At 60.2% G+C, this 24,729-nt stretch overlaps 4 protein-coding genes across 5 annotated transcripts; 3 read left to right on the top strand and 1 right to left on the bottom strand.

Annotated features, from left to right (window-relative positions):
• Positions 1-8: 8 nt before the first annotated feature.
• PIH1D1 (PIH1 domain containing 1) lies at positions 9-4,653 on the top strand. 2 transcript variants are annotated; one of them, XM_054711028.1, is made up of 9 exons: positions 9-764; positions 1,072-1,138; positions 1,515-1,694; positions 2,861-2,922; positions 3,016-3,097; positions 3,508-3,637; positions 3,902-3,977; positions 4,302-4,445; positions 4,538-4,653. In XM_054711028.1, exons 1-9 carry the CDS (start codon positions 675-677, stop codon positions 4,574-4,576), a joined length of 870 nt encoding a protein of 289 aa, XP_054567003.1. In that variant the 5' UTR covers positions 9-674; the 3' UTR covers positions 4,577-4,653. The 2 variants fall into 2 exon arrangements, with proteins under 2 accessions (XP_054567003.1, XP_008152584.2); XM_008154362.3 differs by having other exon boundaries at positions 12-764; positions 4,535-4,653.
• Positions 4,654-7,847: 3,194 nt separating this feature from the next.
• SLC17A7 (solute carrier family 17 member 7) lies at positions 7,848-18,338 on the top strand. Its single transcript, XM_008154363.3, has 12 exons — positions 7,848-7,916; positions 11,560-11,812; positions 13,090-13,208; positions 13,497-13,611; positions 13,955-14,042; positions 14,241-14,327; positions 14,418-14,560; positions 15,177-15,326; positions 15,503-15,635; positions 16,090-16,200; positions 16,389-16,516; positions 16,985-18,338. Exons 1-12 carry the CDS (start codon positions 7,855-7,857, stop codon positions 17,276-17,278), a joined length of 1,683 nt encoding a protein of 560 aa, XP_008152585.2. The 5' UTR covers positions 7,848-7,854; the 3' UTR covers positions 17,279-18,338.
• Positions 18,339-18,553: 215 nt separating this feature from the next.
• GFY (golgi associated olfactory signaling regulator) lies at positions 18,554-20,824 on the bottom strand. Its single transcript, XM_054710886.1, has 3 exons — positions 19,657-20,824; positions 19,323-19,496; positions 18,554-18,861 (listed from the first exon to the last, which is right to left on the bottom strand). The coding sequence occupies exons 1-3, from the start codon at positions 20,822-20,824 to the stop codon at positions 18,662-18,664; spliced, it is 1,542 nt and encodes a 513-aa protein (XP_054566861.1). The 3' UTR covers positions 18,554-18,661.
• Positions 20,825-23,424: 2,600 nt separating this feature from the next.
• Positions 23,425-24,214, top strand: PTH2 (parathyroid hormone 2). Its single transcript, XM_008154512.3, has 2 exons — positions 23,425-23,546; positions 24,040-24,214. Exons 1-2 carry the CDS (start codon positions 23,425-23,427, stop codon positions 24,212-24,214), a joined length of 297 nt encoding a protein of 98 aa, XP_008152734.2.
• The last annotated feature ends 515 nt before the right edge of the window (positions 24,215-24,729 follow it).

Raw genomic sequence — 24,729 nt, 5'->3', positions numbered from 1 at the left:
GCAAATAGGAGAGTTCCACATTCAGAAGGGTGGCCGTACTGGTGTGTCTTTCCACCACCCTGTTCACAAAAGTGCAGCTTTCGGTCCGAAATACATTTCCTAGAGAATCGAATCTGGCTCTGGGGCGAAGCCATAATTCTGATATCAGAAGGGAGTCTTAGGATGGACACCGAAATTAGGGTTTGACTGTCCCGTAACCTGGCCTGAGGTGGTTGTCGGGCAGGAAGGGGAAGTGTGCCTTTAATCGACAGCGGAAGTGTGGCATTAAGGGAATCAGTCTCAGAATCTAGTTTTGATTGGTTGAGGTGGGAGGCGTGGCCTCATACGTAGACTATGATTGGTCAGTAGCGCGGTTCTGGTTAAAGTACGAGCGTTGAGGGAGTCGGAAGTGTGGCGTACACCAATTTCTGTTACACCGGAAGCGTGGCTGTCCTTTAAACGTGTGGCGTGTTGGACCTAGGGAGCAGCTGGAGATAGTGTCCCCCAACAGATTTGACGACGGTATCTGATCTGAGTGGAATTGTAGCCTCCGGCCAGATTCCTCGATTTTCATAGACAACGGCGGGTGTCGGAGTCTGTTGAGGGCCCGGGAAGCAGGCCCCAGAGTTCAGGTCCCAGCAAAGGCTCCCCCACGTCGGGGTTGCTGGGGACGCCTAGGTCTCTTCCCCGGGGCCATGGCGGACTTGAAGCTGCTGGTGCCGGAGCTGAACGAGGCGGAGGAAATGGGCGCTGAGACGGCACGTTTCCAGGAGCTGCTGCTGCAGGTGCGCACTGACCAGGACTCCTGTGTCCCTGGTTATTTGGGGGATTCTTTTTTTTTTTTCTTCCCCCTGAGATGGGATTGCAGTTCCCAGAATGCACTAGAGAGGCAACAGGGCTTATGGGAATTGTAGTTGGTTAACTCCAAGTTTGCTAGGCTCTGGAATAAATGGAAGTAAGACTGGAGTCGTTCTTTGGGTTCCTCAAAGGAGGAAAGGGACATAATATGTCTTATTCCCTGCGTGGCTCATATCCATAAGCATTTGTTTATTGAGCAACAAATGTGGGTCTGAGCCATTTTCCTTCACCCAGGCCTCCAAGGAGCTCCAGCAGGCCCAGACAAGCAGACCAGAATCAACACAGATCCAACCCCAACCAGGTGAGGAAGGCAGAAACCCAAAGAGAGTGAGAGATTCCTAGGGAAGTGGAGAGACACTGGGGTCAAAGGACACAGAGGAGGGAGGGAAGGGACATAATAAGAGGGTTTAGAAGCCTTGGTGGGGAAGTGAACAGAGACCCAGAGGGAGATCCAAAGAGAGGAGTGGGTGGCTGGGAGTGACTAGGGGGACAGAGACTCCAACATGGAAAGAGAGTCAGAGATCCCAGGCATGGGGAGGGGGACAGAACCAGAAAGTGGAGGACTGAGACTCAAGGAAGGGGACAGATCGAAAGAAGGACAGACTGGGGGGAGGACTGATGGAAATCAACACCCACATGGAGACATGACGTGGTCAGGACCAACCCATTCCCACCAGGCTTCTGCGTAAAGACCAACTCATCGGAAGGGAAGGTTTTCATCAACATCTGTCACTCTCCCTCCATCCCTCCTCCGGCTGACATGACCGAGGATCAGCTGCTTCAAATGCTGGAGGAGGACCAAGCCGGGTTTCGCATCCCCATGAGTCTGGGAGAGCCTCATGCCGAACTCGATGCAAGTCAGTACCCTTGGAGGACCCAGGACCCTGGCCCCCTAGGTCCTTCCTTCCCCAGGACCCCAGAATCCAGGGCCCAGGACTCTCCTGATCTGGTCCCTTCCCCTGAGGCATACCCCCAGCCTCCTGGGCCTGCTGCAGCAGCCGCAAGGGACAGTCCTGGTTCTGCCCACCTGGCCAAACTGGCACTTCTCTTTGCCTCCCTCCAGGGTCAGGGTCAGCGGGCAGGTGCTTTATTAGCCGATCTTCTGGATCTAGGCCCAGGCCAGCTCTCACCCGCATCCATGGCTCCCTCTCTCCTGTCTCCCGTGCTCTTTGCCTTCCCAACAGGCGGTGTCCTGGGGCTCTGGGAACCCCCAGAGGGGTGAAGTTTTCTCCTCCACCCTCTCCCCTGTCTCTGTCTCTCTGCCTGTCTCACCTCTGTCTCTGTGGCATTTCCGTGTCTATGTCCTTGCTTTTTCAATTCACATATGTCCCCTGAAGCCTGCTGGGACCATGTTTTGGGTGGTGCCCCAGGGAGTAGGGACTTATCAAACCCAGAACTTGGGGTTTCAATATTGTGTGATTCTTGCTGGGCAGGAGGGGGCGCTTGGCCACATTGAAGGGTCAGGGTCAGGGTCAGGGTCAGGGAGGGCTTCCTGGAGGAGGGAATGTCCAATTCAAGATGAGAAGGAACTGGAGGAGTTCATCAGGTCAAGACAGAGAAGAAGGTTCTGGGCAGAGGGTTCAGACAGGGGTCCCGAGGCGGCCAGAAAGAATGATTGAACTGGATTGATCAGTAACAGAGGGATGGAAGGAATTTACAGGGAGGAGGTCGCTATAGAAGTGAAGGGTTTTTTTCTCTCCAGGTGGGAGGGGCAGACACACAGGGCCCCCAATGCCAGGCTGAAGTGCTCAGACCTCCTGTGTGCTAGGGAGCGTGGAGGGCTGTGAGCAGGGGGAGGCAGGTGGGGCTCTGGGACACAGTGGGGAGGGAGCAGAGGGACAGAGACTGGAGGCGGTGTGAGTTCAGTGTGTGTGAGTCCTCACTTCCTAATGGTCTCTGGGTCTCTCACTCTTTGGCTGCTATCCTTTAGAGCTTTCTCCTTGCCTGTCTGAGCGGGGGTGGGGTGGGGGGTGGGGGAGCCTGCCCGGAGGGCTGAGGGCCTCACCCCTTTCTCTCCCCGCAGAAGGCCAGGGTTGTACCGCCTACGACGTGGCTGTCAACAGCGACTTCTACCGGAGGATGCAGGTTGGGGGCGTGGCTGCGGGTGAGGCCTGGGCAGGGGCCGCTCCCTTTTTGCCCTCGAGCCCTCGCGCAGCCCTGCTCCCCCCTCTGTCCTAGAACAGCGATTTCCTGCGAGAGCTGGTGATCACCATCGCCAGGGAGGGCCTGGAGGACAAATACAGCCTGCAGCTGAATCCAGGTAAGGGGGCCTGGGGGCAGCTAATGTCTTCGCCTCTAGGCTGCGATCCTGGGGAAAGGGCGAGGCTCCCCCAGGTGCGCGGGGTGTGTGTGGGGGTGTGTGTGTTGTTAGTGCTTGTGGAGCGGGACCTGGCCCGTAGTCTAGGTAAGGGGCGGGGTCTGGACAGCGTGGGAGCCTCGAGTCAGGAGCATCTCCTAGGATCAGATTTTATTGGCTAATACTCCGGGAAGGGCGGGCACAAGGTGGGCGCGCTTCCTAAAGCCAAGCCTGGGGGTGTGGTCAGGTCCCTTGCCACCTCCACCCTTCTCCCCTCCCGGGAAGCTCACAGTGCTAGACCCCCCCCTGGCTCTTCGTGGAGCGAAGGGAACCCTTACCATGTGACCTTGACCCTGCCCTCCCTCTCCCCGCAGAGTGGCGCCTGTTGAGGAACCGGCCTTTTATGGGCTCCATCTCCCAGCAAAATATCCGCTCCCGCCAGCGTCCTCCGATCCAGGAGCTGGGGAACGTGTTTACCGCTGACGCCTTGAGACCCGAGGGAAGGTGGGCTTTCCCTGGCTCCCTCTCTCCTGTCTCCCGTGCTCTTTGCCATCCCTCCCTCTCCAGCGGGTGGTGTCCTGGGGCTCTGGGAACCCCCAGAGGGTAGAAGCTGAACTCCGCTGGGAAGAGTCCCCCGCCCCCCCCCCCCCCCCCTCCGCAGGCCGCAGGGCTGGTGATGGCGAGAAAGGAAGGGAGCCGCACGCCAGGCGGGGCAGCCCCGCGGGGACCTGGGGGCTCTCCTCAGCTCTGGCTCCTGTTCCCCCTCAGCCCTGAGAAGCCGCACCTGAACCTCTGGCTGGAAGCCCCCGACCTCCTTTTGGCGGAAATTGACCTCCCCAAACTGGTGGGTGCGCCGTCGACCTGAGCTGGAGAAGGAGGTTGGGGTGTTGGAGGGAAAGTGACCTGGGCTTGTTGCCAGCCGTTGGTGCTGCCCTCTGAGTTTAGGGCCCTCAGGCCCACTTCCGGTGCCGTCCCCAGGATACCCAGGGCATTGTAAGTGATCCAACACGGAGAACTGAAATTGCCGTACCCCACCTTCTCCCTGGAAGGTTAGACCCTGTAAATGCGGTCTCCCAGCCCGTGAGCCTGCTCTCTCTGGCCCATGTTTTCATCGTCCTGTGTCCTGCTGCCGGGAGGGAAGGGTGGGCTGATTTCAGTCTGTCCCCAGGATGGAGCTCTAGGGCTGTCGCTGGAGATCGGGGAGAACCGCCTGGTGATGGGGGGCCCCCAGCAGCTGTACCATCTGGATGCCTACATCCCCCTGCGGATCAACTCTGATGAGAGCAAGGCGGCCTTCCACCGGAAGAGAAGGGTACCTGGTCGGGGAGATGGTGGTGCGGGAAGCGGAGGCATGGGGGCCTGGACTCCGGGTCCTGAACCCTCTCCCTTTCTTCTCCTCAGCAGCTAATGGTGGCGATGCCCCTTCTGTCCGCGCCTTCTTGACCCGGCGTCGCCCTGGGCTTCCAGGTGGGGAGGAGGTGATCGCTTCTCTAAAACCGAAATAAAAGAGTTTGCCTTTACTCTGTGTCTGGCTGGGAATTCATGGGGAGTGGGCGGGGGAGGGGCATTGGGTTGTAGCCCTGGCGTCCCAAAGGGGTCACTGCTGCAGCTCAGGCTCGTCTTCTTCCTGACTCCCATCCTCCAGTTTCTCCCCTCAGTCTCCCATGGGGTCCCAGAGCTGACTCTGCCCCTCTCCTGTTCACAACCCCTCCCTGGCTCCCCATCGCCCCTGGGAGATGGTCCAAGCCCCCCAGCCTGGCACTCCGAGCTGTGTGGCCTGATGGGAGGATATGCTTACTGATTTCAGAGAGAGGGGAAGGGAGGGGAGAGAGAGAGAAACATCGATGTGAGAGAACATCCGTGGGTTGCCTTCCGTACATGCCCCGACCGGGAATGGAAACTGCAATCTAGGTACGTGCCCTGACCGGGAGCCAAACCTGCCACCTTTTGGTGTACAGGACAATGCTCCAGCCGACTGAGCCACACCAGCCAGGGCACCGTCTGGCCTGCAGGCCTCATTTGGACCTCTTCCTGCCTAGTCACCCCGAAGAGTGTCTTGACCACACCATTTTTTGAAACTTTTTCTTAGTTTCTACTGTCCATTCTACTTAGTACCTCCTCTCTAGTACATCTGGGAAGTTTCTAGTTGTCTCCCCCTCACAGGGGATGTTCCCAGAGCCCTTTGGTGATCTGATCCATACCATCATCTCTACCCTCTGCTACCCCTGTCCTGACAAGCTGCCCATTCCTGGAATTGTACTTCAAGTCACAGTCACACCAAACTCTCTCCCTTCCCCACTCAGCAAGTGCTGATTCCCCTGCGATGGCTACACTCCCTCCTGCCATCCTTATCCACCTCCCCACCCAGTCATCCCCTTTCTGAGCTTTCCCTGGAAAGCTTTTCAACCTTCAAGTTTTCTCCGATCTACCCTGGCAGGGTTAGGGAACCCTCCCCCCCCGCTCCTGCCCCCAGGAGTCCCCAACACCCAGTGTTACTCTTATAGCTGTGTCTCCTGTGGTGTGACAATGCCTAACACCTAGTCGGAATGCAAATATTTGTTGAATTAATGATGGGTAACACGCTCTCCTTTTTCCATAGTCCTAGGTGCATAAGTAAATAGAGGAACCTCAGTGGTAAATTGGAAGAGCAGTAAAGAGTCCGGTGTGACTGGAACGGAGTTGAATTGGGTGGGTAGAGGGAGACTTGGTGAGAAGGGGAAAAGGTGGGATATGAGCATCTGAAGGAGCTAATGTAGGCGCCGTGTCCACTAGATGGCGCAACGCATCCTCAGAACTACAACTCCCAGCGACCCTCGAAGTAAGCGGCCCTTCCGAAGCAAGCCGAGGTCCAGCGGCCGCTGGGACTTGTAGTTCTCATGGGGACTCTCCGTGGGACTGAAGAACACACTCTTAAGTCCTAAGAAGTGTGGGGCTGGGTCCCTTCTGCCATCCTCTGTCTCCATGGTGATAGTTCCGGCGAATGCACGGGATTTGGCAGCGGCTGGGCCCTCTTCCCACTCCCTCCTCCTCACCATCTGCTCCACCTTCGCACCTGGCCCGGAGCCCCGGCCGCCGCCTCCGCACCCGGGCCGAGGATTCTGCTGCCACAGGGTGGCGCGTGTGGACGGCTCCGCGGGCTGCTCCTCCCTGGCCCAGGAGTCCGGCCCCCAGCCCCCTCCTCCCAGGGGACCCGGGGGTTTTCAAACACGGGCAAAACTGGGAGACCCAGACACCCATGGAGAGGCCGCGGGGGCAGAGGCTGCGGGCCACTGGGTCCGTGGCGCCGTCCGCCACGCCGGCTGCTCTCCCACCCCCTGGCGGGCCCGTGCCACATCATGAAATTTTAATCCCGAATGCATTTGCGGCCCGAGGCAGAGAGGCGGCGGTGAGAGAAGCACCCTCCCGGGGCCTGGATCTGAGATGGACTCCGCGTCGGGGAGAGGGGCTGGTTTGGAGAAGGGGCCGGGCACACAGACGAAAAGTCAGGGTTCAACCCTAAGGGGCGGGGCTGGAATTCAGGGGTGGAGTAAGAATTTGGGGGGCGGGGCAGATCCCAGAGGGAAGGGCCTGAACTCTGGGGGTGGAGACCGAACCGAGAGAGTGGACAGATTCCAAAGTGTGGACTAAATTATTTGGGTCGAAACTGGCGACTGCTGGAGGGGGGCAGTGTACAGTCGGGGATGAAACTCAGAGGGAAGGAAATTGGAGGCCAAGGACCGGGGAGCGGGGTGCGTGCAAAGGAAAAACAACAGAAGGGGAATGGAAAAAGAGGAATGACGGAAACAAGTGGATGGAAGTCAAAGGGGAAGAAACTGGATGGGGAAGAATAGAGGGGACCAGGGGCGAATGAAAATGGGGGGTTGGAGCCCTGGCTGGTTTGGCTCAGTGGATAGAGCGTCGGCCTGCGGACTGAAGGGTCCCAGGTTCGATTCCGGTCCTGGGCACATGCCCAGGTTGCAGGCTCAATCCCCAGTGTGGCGTGTACAGGCGGCAGCTGATCGGCATTAATGTTTCTCTCTCTCCCTCTCCCTTCCTCGCTGAAATCAATAATATATATATATATATATATATATATATATATATATATATAATGGGGATTGGAACTTGGAATTCAGGGGAGAGAATTCCCTGCATAAGAAGAGAACCTTTTGAATGAGGATGTTGGAACTGGGGGTGATGATACAGGATGGGGATGGAATTCGGGGAGCGAGATGTGCAACTGGAGGGTGCAGAAACCGGGAGGGATAAGACTGAGGATGAAGCGCGGAAGGACACTCAGCAAGATGGCACTGAAGGGGAGGAAGATGCGGGGATGAGATGAAAGGGACTGAAGTGGGGCGGGGGGCACATCTCAGGGAAGAGAGAGAAGGAGCCAGGCGCGGGGATAGAATGAGGGAGAGTAACTCTGAGAAGCGACAGAACTGGGGCGATGCAACTCGGGTGAATTCAAACCCAGGGGTGTGGTCTAGCGGTGGAAGGGCGGGGCCGGGCCGGGTTATAATGCCAGGGGCAGGGTCTAGCGGGTGGGCGGGGCCTCCCCTCGCCCCGCCCCCGATGCTGAGTTCAGTGACGGCCCCTCGGCAGCCGCACTCGCAGCCTCCTTCCCCCCCGAGCGGAGCTGCGGGGCCGGCCGGGCCGGGGCGGACCCCGGGAACCCGGACGCGGCCGCCCGGGCCCGCGGGCGGGGGGATCGGCGGGGAGCACCGGCCGCGGGGGCAGCCATGCAGTTCCACAAGGAGGAGTTTCGGAAGCTGGCGGGTCGCGCCCTCGGGCGGCTGCACCGGTGAGCTGGGCGGGGGTCCTGGGCGGGGAAGAGGGCAAGGGCCGGAGAGGACGCCCATTCCCACCCGGGCGCAGACCCATAGGTGGACGGGCGATACGCGGATCGGGGGGTCCTCCCATCTGTCCAGTTTTCTCCCTCCGCCTCCGACGGCGCCGCTGTCCCTGGTTCTGTCTTGCTCATCATCTGGTTTATTTTGTTGGCCCCACCCCACTCCAGTCTGGACCCTTTTCTCTGGGACCGTGTGTTCCCCTCTCTCTGGGTCTCTGAACCCCTGTCCCACGTCTGGGGCTCTGTTCACCCCTCTTCTCTCCGCGTCCTTTCGCTGGACCTCTGGGCCCCTCTCTCTGGGGTCTCTAGTCCCCTTTATCTCTGAGTCCCTGTCCTCTCTCTGATTCTGGCTCTCACTAGATCTCTATCAACTCCCCTCTCGGGGTCTCTGCCCCCGCTTGGGGTCCTGGTCTCTCTTCTTTTGGGTCTCTGTCATCTCCCCGGGTGTTCATCCCGCTGCCCTGGGTCTCTCCATCACTCTGTCTTTCTCCATTTCCGTCACTCAGAGCGTTTAATCTGAAGTTAAAGCGGATTGGGGCCCATGGGTTCTCGTCCTTGGGGAGAGTTAAGCTGGAAGGGAGAAGCCAGAGTGTCCTGGGCCTCTGGGGGAGGGGGGGAAGGTAGCTGCAGGCCCCACATGAGACCTCCCCAAGGATGTAGGCTGGAGCTAAGGGGGACTCCTACTGGCCAGGGAGATGACCCCAGTGACCTGGGTGTCCCCAGGGCAGGCCGATCGCCTCCCTCCAGTCTCTCACCCCCAACCCCAGCCTTGGCTCCAAGTCAGGGAAATTACTCATCTGCGGTGAGACCTAAAAATACCTGGCCCCGGGGCGGGAGGAGCGAGCCTGAGCATCTCCGCTGCCCTTCCCTCGGGCCGGGCCATGCCCACAGCCCTGACCCCGACTTCAGCTGGTCCTCCGTCCATCTCACTGGGCCATGCAAGTCCTTCTCTAAGTCTAACTCTAGCCCTGCTTGCTGTAGATCACCTCCTGGCTCCAAGGCCCCCCGCCCTCTAGCAACAGGGGAGATGGGAATGAGGCTGGACAGAAGGGAGGGGGCAGGGGGATGGCGCGGTGGGGAGGCGGTGGGAAGCTGAGATAACCCCACCCCTGCTTTTCCCCATCTCCCAGCCCCTCCCCACCCTTTTTCTCGCCTCCTTTCACGAGTTTCTCAAAATACATCCGTGAGAAGTCAGGAGACAGAGGGGGAGACGTGCGGATGGAGGCTGGGCTGGGGGTGCTCAGGCCCCCTCCCTCCGTCTCTGCCTCCTCTCAGCCTCTCATCTGGGTCTGGGTTTCTCTCGCTGGGTCCCTGCCTTACTCTCACCCCAGAGCTGCCCCCCGGAGACCCCCTAGCCCAGCGCTCCAGCCAGGACAGTCACCGAGGAGCCTGGGCGGAGATGAGCATGTGAATCCTGGGGTTCACTGCGATGGTTGGAGACAAGGGAGGTGCTCTGTGTTGGACACAACCCCCGTTCAGTCCTCTAGACGAAGCTGGGGAAACTGAGGCTCAGCTGCAGAAGAGGGAGACATTGGTGGCTGAGCCATCATTCAGCCCCGGCCAGCCCCTCCCCACCTGGGCTGGAGGCTGAGGGTTTTCCTAGAGATGCGTGAGGTCCCAGCTCCAGTGGGTGGGGACGCTCCCCCAGACCAGGAAACAGACGTAAAGGAGGCGACTAGGGACAAGGCGGGGGGTTGGGGGCGGCGCGGAGATGCTGACGAGACCAGGAGCTGAAAGGCCTCCTCTGTGGGCCAGGCTCTAGGCTGGTGATGCGGGGCCAGGACGTGGGCAGGCCCCATCGTTCTTCCCGTGGGTGACCTTGGACGTGCTGCTTCCACTCTCTGAGCCTCAGTTTCCTTAGTTGTACGCTGGGAAGAGGAGGGAGAAGCAAAGGGGAAAAGGGGACAGAGGTGTGGGGGAGCGGACGGAGAGCCGAGAGGAGCAGACACAGGCCCAGCGGCGGGACCGCCTGCCTTTACGTTGCTTTTAGCTGCAATCACTTCTTGAGTTTCAGGGTCAAATAGCATCTGATATCAACCTGGGTCAACGTCTAATCTCATTGGCTGACAGGTCCTGACGGAGTGGGCAGCCCCTACCACCCTGCACGAGTCATTCCGGGGCTCCCTCCCCCGTCTCTCCAGCTCACTCAGGGTCTCATTCCTCACCCCCTGGGTTTGGTCAGCTCCCCCACACTCCCCCCCCCCATCCGTTTCTTACCGTTCCTCCCCCCTTCTCCTTAAGTTCTTGGATGGGGAGGGTGGCTGTGTTCTCGCGTCTCTCCCACCGCCTCCCCCCAGGCCGTCTGGCTGTTCTTTCCTCCCCCGTCCCAGTCTCCCTCGCCTCCATCTGTTCCGGCCCCTTCCTGGGATCCAGCCGGATCCTCTGGCTGCTTCCCCGCCTCGGAGAGGAGCCGCACCTCACCAATCACAGCCCCAGCCCGTCCCCTCAGCATCCGAGTCTCTTTATCGCTCAGCGCTCGGGTTCTCTGTACCTGCGTCCTCTCCCCTGGGTTCCTGAGCCCTGCCTCTGATCTCTGTCCCCTCCCTTCTGGGTCACTGTTCTGTCCCCCTTCTCCTGGGCTGGGTCCCCCTATCTTATTCTCTCCTTGTCTCTCGGGGTCTCTGACCCCTTCTCTCTGGGTCTCTCGCTTCCTTCTGTGTCTCTGACCTTCTTCCTTGGCCTCCGCCCCCTCCCAAGCCACCCTCCCTTTGGGTCTGTCCACACCTCTGGACACCTCTTCCCGCAGCCTCTCTGAGGATTTGAGGTGGCTCTCCAAGTACCCTATCCGTCTCCGTCACCACAGACCAATCCCTGATCCAGAACGGGCGGGGGCGACAGGCTCGCTGGGGATGGAGCCAAGTCCCCCACCAGGGCCATCTGTCCCTTGCCAGGACACCACCCACCACCCCCCTCCCCATCCCCTCGGCTGACAGCCTGAACTCAAGGCTCCCCAGGGATGCCCGGCTGGACTGCTGGATTCCAGGGTCCCGGAAGTCTCCCCACCCCCAAGGCCCTAGGAATGGGCTGCTGGTGGCTGAATGGAGTCAGCTGGCTGTCAGCCCCACACCTGGGGCCTGGGGGCAGGAGGGCAGGCAAAGAGGCAGGGGGAGGGGGTCGGCCTATAAGCAGACGTGGCTGCGAAGCATCTGTTCTGCTGACACCTTTGCTGAAGCATCTCCTTAGCGCCTTTTGCTTCCTCAAATAGACTCGTATCTGGGGGAGGGGGCTAGAGAGAGTCTGGGCCTTGGGGTGGGGGGCGGGGCACAGGCTGTTTGATCGCAAAGGGTAGGGAGGGTGTAAAACTGCTGAGCTGAGAGATGGCAGGGCTGGGAGAGAAGGGACCTGAGGACTTGGACACCTGAGTCTGGGGGAGGAGGGGCTGGGGAGTGGAATTCCTGGTTTGAGGGGGGCGGGGGGCTCCAGGATCCTCGGTCCTGGGAAGAGAAGCTGGGGTCCTGGGAAGGAAGGCGGGAACACGGGCTCAGTTAGCATCCTGGGTCTTTTTCAAGCAGGAGGTTTGGCCCTGAACTCCTGTGTCGCCCTGGGAGGAGGGGGCTGGGGCCCGGGGCCGAGTCTGACTCTTGCCGGCCCGCAGGCTTCTGGAGAAGCGGCAGGAAGGCGCGGAGACGCTGGAGCTGAGTGCCGACGGCCGCCCGGTCGTGACGCAGACGCGGGACCCGCCGGTGGTGGACTGCACCTGCTTCGGCCTCCCCCGCCGCTACATTATCGCCATCATGAGCGGCCTGGGCTTCTGCATCAGCTTTGGCATCCGCTGCAACCTGGGCGTGGCCATCGTCTCCATGGTCAACAACAGTACGACCCATCGCAACGGCCACCTGGTGGTGCAGGTAGCGCGGGGCGGGAGCCGCGGTACCGCCTACGCCCTGATGACGTCATGCTCACCCGGCGCAGCCCAGGCCACGCCCCCTTAAAACCACAGCCCGGATAGCCCCGCCCATCTGTGCCGCCCCCTTACTCTGACTTGTCTCCTTTCCTAAGCCCCGCCCTGATCTACATGAAGCTCCGCCCTGATTGAGTTCAGGTCCCTAAGAGCAAAATGTGGCCTCTGCCCCCCTTTAGGTTCCCTTCTTCATTTTGGGCCTCCTAGCAACTTTTGCTCCACCTGCGGCCCACACCTGTCCCAGGGTCGCATCTTCATCCCAGTCCCATCACAAGCTTCTCACTGAATTAAAAAAATATATTTTTATTGATTTCAGAGAGGGAGAGATAGTAACATCAATGATGAGAATCATCAATTGGCTGCCTCCTGCACGCCCCCTACTGGGAATCGAGCCCACAACCCAGGCATGTGCTCTGACCAGGAATCAAACCGTGACCTCCTGGTTCATGGGTTAACGCTCAGTCACAGCCATATCAGTTGGGCATCCCCGCTGAGTTTTAACCCTGACTTTTTTGAAGCTCTACCCCTGCTAAATCCCACTTCGTCTGCTCATTACCTAAATCCCGCCTCACATCAGACTTTCTCCCTATGTATTAAAAAAATATGTTGTTATTGATTTTTAGATAGAGGGGAATGAAGAGGGAGAGAGAGATAGAAACATTGCAACCTGGGCATGTGCCCTGATAGGGAATCGAATCCATGGGACGACGCTCAATCCACTGAGCCACACCCACTGGGCTTTCTCCCTATTTTAACTTCAGGGTAGGCCATGCCTCTGTCTCAGAAAACAAAGTTCTGATTATGGCTGTGGTCTACCCCGCCTCTAGCTCCCTTCCAATCAGGCCGACCCCTTTGGCTACTTCTTGTCCTTGACTGGAACTCGTCCAGGTTACTCGGCAAACAGTTCCTAAATTGGTTAGAAGTAGAGAAAGAATCGCCACCCGGGTATGGGTCCCTAGACATTCAGAGAAGGGGCACTGAGGCAGGGCAACAGGCAGACTGAGGCGTCTAGGCAGCAAGAGGCCCCGTTGCTAAGATAGCACAGGCCCTAACAACGTGGAGAAGCTTAATTCGGTGTGGACCGAGGGATGGCTTGAGCTCTGATGGGCGGGGCGAGAGAGGGATCCTTGTTGCGGATTGGCCAAGGGACCAAGTCTGTGGGTGCTGATTGGTGGAGGGGGGGCAAACTCCGGCGACTGGTTTGATGTGCTTTTTGGCCCACAGAAAGCTCAGTTCAACTGGGATCCAGAGACTGTTGGCCTCATACACGGCTCCTTTTTCTGGGGCTACATTGTTACCCAGATTCCCGGGGGATTTATCTGCCAAAAATTCGCAGCCAACAGGTACGGGTCAGGGTGGGGTTTCTCAAGTTGGGCGGGAACTACAGTTGTGTGGCTGGAGTTAGAGAGTGTGACCTGGCATTTGGGGGCTGACTTTGGACAATGGGAGGAGCCTGGGGGCGGGGTCTTAGAGAAAGGCGGGGCTTGTGGTTGTGAAACGTGGGAGTCAGAGAGAAGGTGGAGCCTGGGGTTGTGGGGAACCGGGTTCTGCTGTGGGCAGAGAGAGCAGAATCCTATGCATGGTGGGATAGCTGAACCTTTCTTTTTCGGACCACGGACTCTTCCCACCAGGGTTTTCGGCTTTGCTATTGTTGCTACATCCACTCTAAACATGCTGATCCCCTCGGCTGCCCGCGTCCACTATGGCTGTGTCATCTTCGTGCGGATCCTGCAGGGGTTGGTGGAGGTAAAGTCCCGCTCTATGTGACCCGCCGCCCTCTGACCCCACCTCTTCTCCTTTAAAAAAAAAATATAAAAATATATATATATATATATATATATATATATATTCTCCTTTAAAAATATATATATATTTCAGAGAGGAAGGAAGAGGGAGAGAGAGATAGAAACATCAATGATGAGAGAATCATTGATTGGCTGCCTCTTGCACGCCCCCTACTGGGGATCTAACACGAAACCCGGGCATGTGCCTATGGCCGGAATGGAAACCGGGACCCTTCAGTCCCCAGGCTGAGCAAAACCAGCTAGGGCCAACCTCTTCTCCTTGACTTTGGCTCTCTTCTCCCCAGGGGGTCACTTACCCCGCGTGCCACGGGATCTGGAGCAAGTGGGCCCCTCCCTTAGAGCGGAGTCGCCTGGCGACCACAGCCTTTTGCGGTGAGAGGAAGGTGCTGGGATTTAGATTTGTGGGTCTGAAGGAGGAGGGGGTGGGGCACCGGCCCGATATCTGTGGAAGGAAGGGCTGTGGCTTGTACTGTTGTGTCCTGGAAAGACGGGGCTGGGGTTCGAACCCCTGGATCGGGGGGGGGGGTAGCTAGGTCTGCTCTCTCTCCCGCACCGTCCCCTCCCCATCAGGTTCCTATGCCGGGGCGGTGGTGGCCATGCCTCTCGCCGGGGTCCTGGTGCAGTATTCAGGCTGGAGCTCCGTGTTCTACGTCTACGGTGAGGGGCCCGGGCGCTGGGGTCCGGGGGGTGCTGGCCAGAGCGAGGCCGGTTGTCACCTCGCTTCCATCCCCCTTCTGACCTCCCCAGGCAGCTTCGGGATCTTCTGGTACCTGTTCTGGCTGCTCGTCTCTTACGAGTCCCCGGCGCTGCACCCCAGCATTTCAGACGAGGAGCGCAAGTACATCGAAGAAGCCATCGGCGAGAGCGCCAAACTCATGAACCCCCTCACGGTCCGAGCCAAGCCTGCGGGGTGGGGGCGCGGTGGGGCGGGGAGAGACACCCAGGCAGGGAGGCAGGAGAAAGGGGGCTTAGAACCCGCACAATGTGTAGGACGTGGTGTGTTCCCCGACTCAGGAGACCCGATGGGAACGCCCAGTGGGCGGGGCTAGAGCCTAGGAGGCGGGGTTAACGCCGGGGGCGGACCCGATTAGCAGGTGCTGAGGGCGGGGCTAGGTCGCCAGTTGGGCGGGACCACTGGTGGGCGTGGTTAAACCAGCAGAGGCGGGCTTAGATGTGGGGTTTTGCTTAGATTCTGTGGTGGGTGAGGCTAGGTTTAGGAGTCGTTATTGAATGGAAAGATTCCTGGGCCCACACTTATGGGTCCCCGAGGGCCATCGGGTCCGGACACATGCGAACCTGAGGGGCCACTGTAACCCAGGAGCCTGCATTCCTGAAGGGTCACTAGGGGCCAGGCTGCAGGGCCCCGCAGGGACATGGGCTGGCGCCCCTGGGCCCCTGGAGGTTTTCATGAAGTGGGGGAACCTGGGTCTCTGTAGTGAGGTTCCTGAAGGGACACGGAGAGGCCCCGGTTCCTGTCTCAGCGGCCCCTCCTCTCGCCCCACACAGAAGTTTAAAGCACCCTGGCGGCGCTTCTTCACGTCCATGCCCGTCTACGCCATCATCGTGGCCAACTTCTGCCGCAGTTGGACGTTCTACCTGCTCCTCATCTCCCAGCCCGCCTATTTCGAAGAAGTGTTCGGCTTCGAGATCAGCAAGGTTGGACCCAGGGTCGGGGGGGAGGGCAGGGGCGCGGCGGGGTTGAGAGAGAAGGAGTGGAGCGTTGGTCCCAAGGGGTTGGAATGCGGGACCAGGAGGAGCCGGTGGGCAGGAACCGGGTGGAGAGGCCCGACGAGGGCCCTGAGCGCCGGCCCTGTCCCCGCCCCCCGGCGCAGGTGGGCCTGGTGTCGGCGTTGCCCCACCTGGTCATGACCATCATCGTGCCCATCGGTGGCCAGATCGCCGACTTCCTGAGGACCCGCCGTATCATGTCCACCACCAACGTGCGCAAACTGATGAACTGTGGGGGTGAGTGGGGCCCGGTCTAGGCCGGGCTGGGGCCGCCTGGGCCGGGCAGAGCGCCGTGGGGCACATCCGGGGGCAGAGGCGAGACCTCGTTGGGCTGGAAGAGCGTGTGGAAAGGAGGTGATGAAGAGGGGCTGGGAGTGGGGGGCCTGGAGAGACGGGGTGTGGGCGGCTACTGCCCTAGGGGTGTGGACAGAGAGGGAAGGTGTGAAGGTGCAGGGGTGAGCCTGGGACCCTGCATCTTCGGGGCGTGGCCTAGTCAGGGGGCGGGGCCACGGAGGGCCCCGCGGAGGCGCTGGAGCTCGTGCGCTCCGGGGGTCGGGGCCAGGCTTAGGGCCGGCGCTGGTGGGAGGGGCAAAGCCAGGGACCGGCCTGGAGCGGAGCGAGCCGGGTGGGCGGGATTAGGTCTGGAGTGATGGCGCGGGGCAGCCGGCACTCAGAGGAGGGCCCTCCGCAGGCTTCGGCATGGAAGCCACGCTGCTGCTGGTGGTCGGCTACTCGCACTCCAAGGGCGTGGCCATCTCCTTCCTGGTCCTCGCCGTGGGCTTCAGCGGCTTCGCCATCTCTGGTGAGAACCGCGGGTCGGCAGCTTGGGGGAGTCGGGACAGCGCTGTGGGGAGCTTTCGGGCTCCGGAAGGGGACCTCCCAGCCGCGCAAAGGGTGGCCTGGGAGGAGCAGCGGGAGCGGGGAAGGGCCGGCTCCGAAGGAGTCCCTGCAGGGAGACTCAGGTGCGCCGCCTCCTGGCTCATCTTTCAGGGTTCAATGTGAACCACCTGGACATCGCCCCGCGCTATGCCAGCATCCTCATGGGCATCTCCAACGGCGTGGGCACCCTGTCGGGCATGGTGTGCCCCATCATCGTGGGCGCCATGACCAAGCACAAGGTGGGTGCATTCGCCCTGACCCACTGGCCCTCCACCTCTGTGCTCCGTGCCTCCCTGACGCGGGCAGCCTCCCTGGGCTCCACCCCTGCCCCCTGGAGGTGTCTTTCGGCCTCTCTCTGGGTCTGTCTCCCTTTCTCTGGGCCTCCCCTATCCCTCTAAAGCCCTCTCTCTCCCTCTCTCTCTCTCTCTCTCTCTCTCAAATATATTTTTATTTTTTAAGTATATTTTTATTGATTTCAGAGAGGAAGGGAGAGGGAGAGAGAGAAACATCAATGATGAGAGAGAATCATTGATCAGCTGCCTCCTGCAGGCCCCCCACTGGGGATCGAGCCCACAACCCAGGCATGTGCCCTTGGCCAGAATCGAACCTGGGACCCTTCAGTCCGAAGGCCGACGCTCTATCCACTGAGACAAACCAGCTAGGGTTAAAACTCTGTCTTCACTTCCTGTTTCTCTGGCCTCCAACAGACTCGGGAGGAGTGGCAGTACGTGTTCCTAATCGCCTCGCTGGTGCACTATGGAGGGGTCATCTTCTATGGGGTCTTCGCTTCAGGAGAGAAGCAGCCGTGGGCGGAGCCTGAGGAGATGAGCGAGGAGAAGTGTGGCTTTGTTGGCCACGACCAGCTGGCCGGCAGTGATGAAAGCGACATGGAGGATGAGGCCGAGCCCCCTGGGGCACCCCCTGCTCCCCCTCCCTCCTATGGGGCCATACACAGCACAGTTCAGCCCCCAAGACCCCCACCCCCTGTCCGGGACTACTGATCATGTGCCTCCCACTGGATGGCAGTTTCCAGAACCTCCATTCCACACATCTCCGGCCTGAGTGACAGTGTCAAGGAACCCAGTCCTCACTGTCCTGCTCAGGCCTAGGAAGCACTCCCCTTGCTCCCAGTGCTGTCGAGTCCTCTTCCTCTCCCAATTGCCTCTCAGGGTAGTGAAGCTGCGGATGGCAGTTTCAAGGATACCCAGATTCCCCTAAGGGTTCCCTCCTCCACTGGTTTTGCCTCAGTGGTTTCAAACCTCTCCTTTCAGGGCTTTATTTCATTGGACAGTTCAGTCTCTCGCTCTCTCGTGTGGTTTTGAGGCAACTTCTCCCCTTCCTTTAACCCCAGGGGCGCCCTGAGTTACTCAGCCCCCGCTCTTCTCTCAGAAAAATTCAAGGTCTTCCTTTAGAGGTTTCCAATCTCTCCTAAATCTATTCTGCATTTTTCAGCTTGGTTTAACTTTAGCCAATCACCCACACCCACTATTTTAGAGATCGATTCTCACCAGCGTTTCTGAGGGAAAATGGTGGTTTCAAGACCCCCCTCCAACCTCCTCACCCATCCCTCCACCAGCAGATTCTGCTGAAACACCAAATCCCCCAAGACCTTCTCCCTGGCTTAGCCCGATGTCTAGGAAACCACCCGAAGGGCAGGTTAATCAGTATGCCTCACGCCACCCCTATGCACTTTTTCTGACACAGTCTTCAGGGTCAAATAGTGGCTGCTCAAGTTCATCAATGGTTTGAAGCCACCACCATTGAACGTCCCCACGGTGGTTTCAACATGTCCCCCTCCCCCCCAGTTCCTTGCACTTTATTCTCCTGGGTGGTTTCAGACTACCCTCATTTTCTCAGTGGCCATTTGTCGTGTCCCTCAGGGGCTAAATGACTCAAAATCTGGGATGCTACCCTTTCAGACACCTTTCTTTTGGCTTAGAATTTGGGGAACATATATAAGAGAAGTCACAGAGTCCCAGGAAAGGGAAGGGGGCTGGGGCGAGAGGTGTTTTTCCCGGGGCAGGGAGTGTCTGTGTGTGTCTGTCTCTGTGACTGTAAACCCTGCCCTGCCCCACTCCCAATAAAGTGCTTTGGTGTACACACTCAGTCCTCGTCATTGGGGCAGTGGCCGTCACTGGGAAGTCCAGGAGTCTCCCCACCCCCCTACCCTCTCTGTCCTCCTGCAGCCCCGGTGTTCTAGGGCCCTCCTCCCCCAGGAATCAGGCCAGAGCAGGTGGCTACCAGGGAGGGAACACGTGCTTTATTGGGCCTCAGCGAAGACATCTCTGCGGCGGGCTCTATCTGAGGGTACCACTCTGTAGCAAAGCATGCCGGGAGGGTAGGATGTCCGAGGATGGCGCACGTCTGGAGGGACCTAGAGGGGCTCACACGAAGTTGTCGGGGAGCGTGGCGGGGGAGAGCGGCTCCAGGCGCTGGGAGCGGCCCCCGCGGGGCGGCGGGGGCAGCTTGGGCGGCAGCGGAGGAGTGGGCGGCGGCTGCTTGGTGGAGATGTGTGAAGGGATCCAAGCATCCGGCGCGTAAAAGTAGAGATCGTACGGCTCCTTGGGAGTGTCCAAATGCAGGACTGTGGGAGCAAAGGGGCGAGGTCACCCCAGGGCTGGCCAGGAGCCTGCCCCCTCCGCTGGGCCGCTGGCCAAAGAGGAGGCGGGAGAGAGGACGCTGACCGTCCTTAGGAGCTGGGTTTTCAAATCGAAGGGCGAGGGGAGGGCCCTTGTGTAGAGAGGGGGCGTGGTCTCCGCGCAGTAGGGGCGGGGCCTACAGGGGTCCTGGTGGGGAGGGGGCGGGGTTTGTAGGGACCTGTAGCTGCGAGCCTGCAGCGGTCCCAGCTGGTCTGGGGGAAGCACTGGGCTCGTGTGTGTGAAATTTCAGAGAACTGGGGGGCAGGACCTGACCATGGAGGGGTCCGGGCTTCTGTTGACCTTGGATAGGGGACCTGTACTTCTTGGCGGGGCGCCCTAAAGGGCCAGGGAAACCAGGGAAAGGAAGCGGCTGGCATTCAGGGCGGGCGCTGTCAGGGTCGCTCACCCGACTCCTCTCCGTCGTTTGGAAGCCGGTGGTGTGCGAAGGGCCGGTGCCGAGCCGCCCGGCGGTAGAGACACCACAGCAGCAGGAAAATGCCGATCAGCAGCCCGGTCCCGGCGAAGAAGAGGCACAGGGCCCCTCCCGCCCCGCCCCGGGGGCGTCCCATCAGGGTCACACCTGAAGGAAGGAGCCCAGCAATAAATACCCTAAACTCCCAGACCCTCCTCCCTCAGACCCAGGAGCCCATGCCCCCAGCCCCTCCCCTCCCTCAGACCTGGGAGTCCAGGACCCCGGCCCCTCCTCCCTCAGACCCAGGGTCCGGGTCCCAGCCCCTCACCGGTCTCCTTCACTCGTTCCACCAGGATGATAGTGTTGACTCTCTCACCTCGGCTGCGCCGCTGGGGGGCCCGCAGAGTGGCAGGGGCCGGCTGATTGGGGGGCCCCGGAGGAGCAGGGGGGTTCGCGATCCGGGAGGAGGAAAGAGCGGCATCTGGCCCTTTAGGGCTAGAGTTCTGGGAGGCCTTGGGCTCAGCAGTCCCAGGAAACTCTGAGGCGGGCGGTTTAAGGGAGTTGGGCTGGGTGGCCGCAGGGGGTTCTGGCTCGGGGTTCAGGGGCAGCCCGTGCAGGGCAGGAGCTTGGTCCCTGGAGGGTGCAAGCGTGTCTGGGTGAAGACGGGTGGAGGTTTCAGGGTCAGAGTCCCTGGGGATCTCTGCGGCATCTCGGTAGTGGGCTGTGGGGAGTTTTGATGGGGGAATGTCAGCGGGGCCGGGGTGGTGGGTTACATGGGATTCTGGGTAGGGGGTATCAGTAGGGTTGGGGTGGAGGGTCTGAAGGAATTCAGTGTTTGGGGTCTCGGCGGTGTTGGGGTCATGGATTTTTGGAGTTTCGGGGTGAAGGGTTTCGGTGGGGTCAGGATCCGGGGCCTCTGCCTGTGAGATTTCAGTGGAGTTAAGCTCGGGAATCCCTGGGAATTCCTGGTGTGGAGTTTGGGGAGGGTCGGGATTCAGGGTCCCAGGAAATTCTGGGTGTGGAGTTGTGGAGGAATTAGGTTTGAGGGCCTCAGGGAACTTGGGGTGTGGAATCTCAGGCAGGTCAGGCGTGGGGGTCTCAGAAGGTTCTGGATGTGTCACTTGGGAGGGGTTAATTTTGGGGGTCTCCAGGGCTTCTGATATGGAGGTGTTGAGTGAGTTAGGTTTGGAGGCCTCAGGAGACTCTGGGTGTGGGGGTTCTTGGAGGTCAGGGGTGGGGGTGTCAGTGAAGTTATGGGGCGAGGACTCAGGGGAACCCGAATGAGGCGCCTTGGAGGGCCCCGGAGACGCTGTCCCCGGGGATTCTGGGTGAGGCTGGTGGAGAGTGGCGTTTTCCCAAGCTGGGAGAGAGGGCTCCGAGGGGAGGCCCGTCCTTGGGAAGTCGGAGCCCGCCGTTGGTGAGGCCGAAGGCGCGGCCGCGGAACCCCGCCCGGCGAGGAGGCAGACGAGGAAGAGCAGGGGGCCGAAGGCTGTCATGGCTCTGGAGGACGCCTGTCGCTGCCGGGGAGCGGGAAGGACGGGGCTCAGTCAGGGAGTGGCCCCGGAGTCCCTGCCCGCGCCCGGAGGCCACGCCCACCCAGGGAGACCACGCCCACTGGTCCCCAGGCGGGCCCCTGCCCCTGCCCAGCCGGTCCCAGGGAAAGCAGAACCTTTCTGCACGTCCCTGAAGGCTGGGGCGTTGGCCGCCGTAGCTAAGGGACACGGGCGCGGGGCTTCTTGGGAGTCGTAGTTACTTTCCTTATCTGTTTCCTCAAGGGGGTCCCAGAAAAATTGGGGGGAAATGACACCTCTCCAAGTCCCCAGACCCCCTCAACTTCGACTTCGGAGGATGTAGATCTCTGAATGGACCGGGGGTACCTTCCTCTCCGAGGGCCCCCGGGGCACCTGGACTCCATAGTTGTTTACATCAGGAGGCTCAGAAGGAAGGACTGGGGCTGGGGCTGAACCCCTGGGTCTGAGGGAGGAGGGAGACTCTTGGGTCCTGGGCAAGAAGTCTGCTGGGGGGTTCAGACTCCCAATTCCCAGCGGGTGGAGGGCCCTGTGACTCTAAATTCCTGCTTCTTTAGAGAGAAGCCTGAAGGGTCAGATGCTGAGGATTTTGAGGGAGCCAGGCTTCGGGGGCTGGGTTATCGGGGAGAAGGACATGGGAGTCTTGAACTCTTGGATCCTGAGTGAGAAGGTTAGAACTCTGAGTCTCAGGTCTTCCAGAGATAGGGGTGTAGGGGTTTGAACTCCTCAGCCTGGAGGAAGAGAGAGTTGTGGGGGACTCAGGTCTCTGTTTACTGAGGATGGAGCTTAGATTTCAGGGTCTCGGGGGCTGGTCTGTGGCCAGGTGGAGGTAGGCTTGGAGGACACCTGGATGGGACAGGGTCACTTGGGGCCCTGGGCCTCCTACCTGTTCAGGGGCGTCCAAGATAACAGCAGGTGAGCAGAGCTGGGCGCAGAGACCAGTGAATGCTGCAGAATGGCTCTGGGTGGGGCAGCAGGAGGTAGGGTCCCAGGGCACAGGCGATGCACCTGACCCCCTCCCTGGGGATCCTGGGAGCCTAGCGACAAGCTTGGGATCTTAAAGGGACAGAGCTAAATTATATTGGCTCCAGTCCTGACTGGTTTGCTCAGTGGCTAGAGCGTCGGCCTGCAGACCAAAGAGTTGTGGGTTAGATTCCTGGTCAAGGGCACGTACCTCGCTGCAGGTTTCCCAGCCCCAGGTTGGGGCACATGTAGGAGGCAACCAATAGATATGTCTCTCACATCTATGTTCCTCTCTCCCCCCCTCCCTCCTTCCACTCTCTCTAGAAATCAATGGGAAGAAAGCACATTGTCTCTGGAGTGGGGAAGGGAGTTAGGGACTGGATGATCTGGTGGAGGGATGTGGCTCAACAGAGTGGAAGTCGCTGGTGCCATCCTATGCCAAGACCCAGGAGCCAGGCGCCTCAGCCCCTTCTCCTCAGAGCCAGGAATAGACATCCCAGGCCCCTCCTTCACCAGAATCCAGGAATCTAAACCCTGGAGCCGGAGCCCAGGCCCTGTCCCGCTCCTTTCTGGGGAACTTGGAGTCCAGCTTCCCACATCTTGCCAGATTGCTACTGCCTTTGGGAATTCCCAACGTTGACCCTCCTTCCTACTGTGTGGAGTGCACCCTCTTAATAGAGTGGGTGTGGATTGGGGTTTATCTTCGTAACACCCCACGCTCCTCCCCTCCCCGGGAAGGGTCAGGCACATCCACGGGGCAGCCCAAGGCCCTGTCCCTTTCCCCGCTCCCCGAGCTCTGTTGGACTTTCCTGTCAGTTTACCTGCCTTCACACCCCACCACACACCCCTTCTCTTCTCCTGCCTTTCCCCTTCTCTATCTCACACTCTCTGATTCTCTCCCTGCCGGGGTTTATCTCTGGGCATTTCTGTCCTGCTGGCTGTCCTTCCATTTCCTTCCGTCTTTCCCAGAGCCTGTCCCTCCTCTCTAGCTGGCCCTCTTTGTCAGTTTCCTTTTTTCTCTTCCTTCCTTTCCCTTTCTTTCTTCCTCTTTTTTTTTTCTTTCTTCTGTCACAGTCTCTGTCCTTCCTTCTCACGGTTACTTCACCTCTTTGTGTCTGCTTCTCCCCATCGGTTCCCCCGTGTGGCTTTTCCAGTGTCTCTCTCTCTCTCTCTCTCTGTGTCTCTGGCTTCTGCTCTGATGGTCCCTCTGCCCGTCTCTATTTTTATCCCTCTGACACACCCCCTTGCGTCCACCTCTCTGTCTGTCCGTCTCTCCCCCTCCCGCTTCTGCTCAGGACCCAGCTCCTGGTCCCAATTAGTTGATCGCCGCCAAGGCAGCGGCGGGCCCCCCACCCCCGGCTCCTCATTACAGCCGGCGGCTCCTAATGAGCCTGGGGGGAGGCTGACCCCACGCCCCCGGCCCCTGGTCTGCGTCACTGCCCGCTGCGGGGGCTGTGGGAGGGATATAAGGGGGCTGCCTGCCTCGCTGCCCAAGTCCACTGCGCGGTAGGGGCCCTGGGATCTGGCTGCTGCGGGTGGGTGAACTCTGGGGCTCGGGGCCAGGCCAGGGCCTCACGGAGCCCTTCCCTGTCTCCCCACAGGTGATGGAGCCTCGCCAGGTGCCCAGGAGCTCCCGGGCGCGGCTCCTGCTGCTGCTCCTGCTGCTCGTGCCCTGGGGCGTCCGCACGGCCTCGGGCGCCGCCCTGCCCCCCGCGGGGGTCTTCAGGTACGTGCGACGCCCAGAATTCCCAGGGAGGGGTGAGGGAGGAGAGCCACAGAGGCAGGGAACAGGCTCCGAGAGGGCGGCAGAGACCGGGAAAGAGGGCAGAGACTAGGGGCGAGGAGAGATGCGGGTGGACAGGGAAGCGGCAAGAGATGCAAAAGGACACAGGCTGGGAAAGGCCTTGAGAGACTTAAAAGGAGTCAAAGCAGAACCGGGTTCGCTCCTGGAGCGCCGGTTATTGGGTTCTGGGGAGGTGCCCGGCCCTGCGCAGGGCGGAGGCAGGCCAGGGCCTCAGACTTGTCTCTGCACTCCGGGAGCTCCGAAGCGGGGGAGCAGAGACAGAGACCCACACAGAGTCAAAGGGGCAGAGGACAGAGACCGAGCCGCTCCACGGACGGTGCAGCAACCGGGCTTCGAGTTAGACCGCGAGGAGGACCGGGGGTGGCGGGCGGAGGGCCTGGACACGCGCTAACCGCGTCTCTCCGTCTCCCCGCAGCCTCCGCACCCCCGGCGGAACCTGGGCGGCCCGGGCCGGCCCCCCGTCGCGGCGGAGCCTGGCCCTGGCCGACGACGCGGCCTTCCGGGAGCGCGCGCGGATGCTGGCCGCCCTGGAGCGCCGCCGCTGGCTGAACTCCTACATGCACCGGCTGCTGGTGCTGGACGCGCGCTGAGCGCCCGCGGGCATGTTAATAAAGACCTGCGTGCGCCAGGCTCCGCCTCCTCCCTGCGCTGTGTGCGTGTGTGTGCGTGTGCGTGTGTGTGTGAGTGAGTGTGTGTGTGTGTGTGTGTGTGTGTGTGTGTGTGTGTGTAAGATAAGGGTGTGTGTGTGGGGGGGGGGGGGGAGCGGGCCCAGCACCGGTTACCCTCAGTCCCTTTTCCCGCCCTAAAAACATGTCCCCTCCATTCAGGTATAGCCCCACCTCTCCATCTCTGCTCTACCCCTGCCCCGCCCTGTAATTTGCACCTCTTTCCGAGCCTCCGTTCCTCCCACCCCCGAGGCCCTGTTCTCTCTGGGTTTCTGTCCCCATCTCTCTGTTCTCTCCCAGGTCACTGCCCCCTTCTCTGGTCTCTGTCGCTCTCTAGGTATCTGTCCTCCCTTCTCTGAGCTCCGTACTTCTCTCATCCTGGGAATCTCTGTCTCCTCTCTCTTCTTGCTGCCCCTAAAGCTCTTCCTTCCATTCTTCAT

Source organism: Eptesicus fuscus, chromosome 21 (assembly GCF_027574615.1).
Source record: "Eptesicus fuscus isolate TK198812 chromosome 21, DD_ASM_mEF_20220401, whole genome shotgun sequence".
NCBI classification, from domain to species: domain Eukaryota; kingdom Metazoa; phylum Chordata; class Mammalia; order Chiroptera; family Vespertilionidae; genus Eptesicus; species Eptesicus fuscus.
The sequence above is the reverse complement of the archived record's forward strand: the minus strand, read 5'-3'. Positions and strand labels throughout refer to the sequence as shown.

Coding starts and splice junctions, on each gene's coding strand:
- PIH1D1 (XM_008154362.3), top strand. CDS start 675: ATGGCGGACTTGAAGCTGCTGGTGCCGGAGCTGAACGAGGCGGAGGAA. Junction 1,139..1,514: donor ACAGATCCAACCCCAACCAG/GTGAGGAAGGCA, acceptor CATTCCCACCAG/GCTTCTGCGTAAAGACCAAC. Junction 1,695..2,860: donor TCATGCCGAACTCGATGCAA/GTCAGTACCCTT, acceptor CTCTCCCCGCAG/AAGGCCAGGGTTGTACCGCC.
- PTH2 (XM_008154512.3), top strand. CDS start 23,425: ATGGAGCCTCGCCAGGTGCCCAGGAGCTCCCGGGCGCGGCTCCTGCTG. Junction 23,547..24,039: donor CCCCCCGCGGGGGTCTTCAG/GTACGTGCGACG, acceptor GTCTCCCCGCAG/CCTCCGCACCCCCGGCGGAA.
- SLC17A7 (XM_008154363.3), top strand. CDS start 7,855: ATGCAGTTCCACAAGGAGGAGTTTCGGAAGCTGGCGGGTCGCGCCCTC. Junction 11,813..13,089: donor ACGGCCACCTGGTGGTGCAG/GTAGCGCGGGGC, acceptor TTTGGCCCACAG/AAAGCTCAGTTCAACTGGGA. Junction 14,561..15,176: donor AACTCATGAACCCCCTCACG/GTCCGAGCCAAG, acceptor CGCCCCACACAG/AAGTTTAAAGCACCCTGGCG.
- GFY (XM_054710886.1), bottom strand. CDS start 20,824: ATGACAGCCTTCGGCCCCCTGCTCTTCCTCGTCTGCCTCCTCGCCGGG. Junction 19,497..19,656: donor GGAACGAGTGAAGGAGACCG/GTGAGGGGCTGG, acceptor TCCTTCCTTCAG/GTGTGACCCTGATGGGACGC. Junction 18,862..19,322: donor AAACGACGGAGAGGAGTCGG/GTGAGCGACCCT, acceptor TTGCTCCCACAG/TCCTGCATTTGGACACTCCC.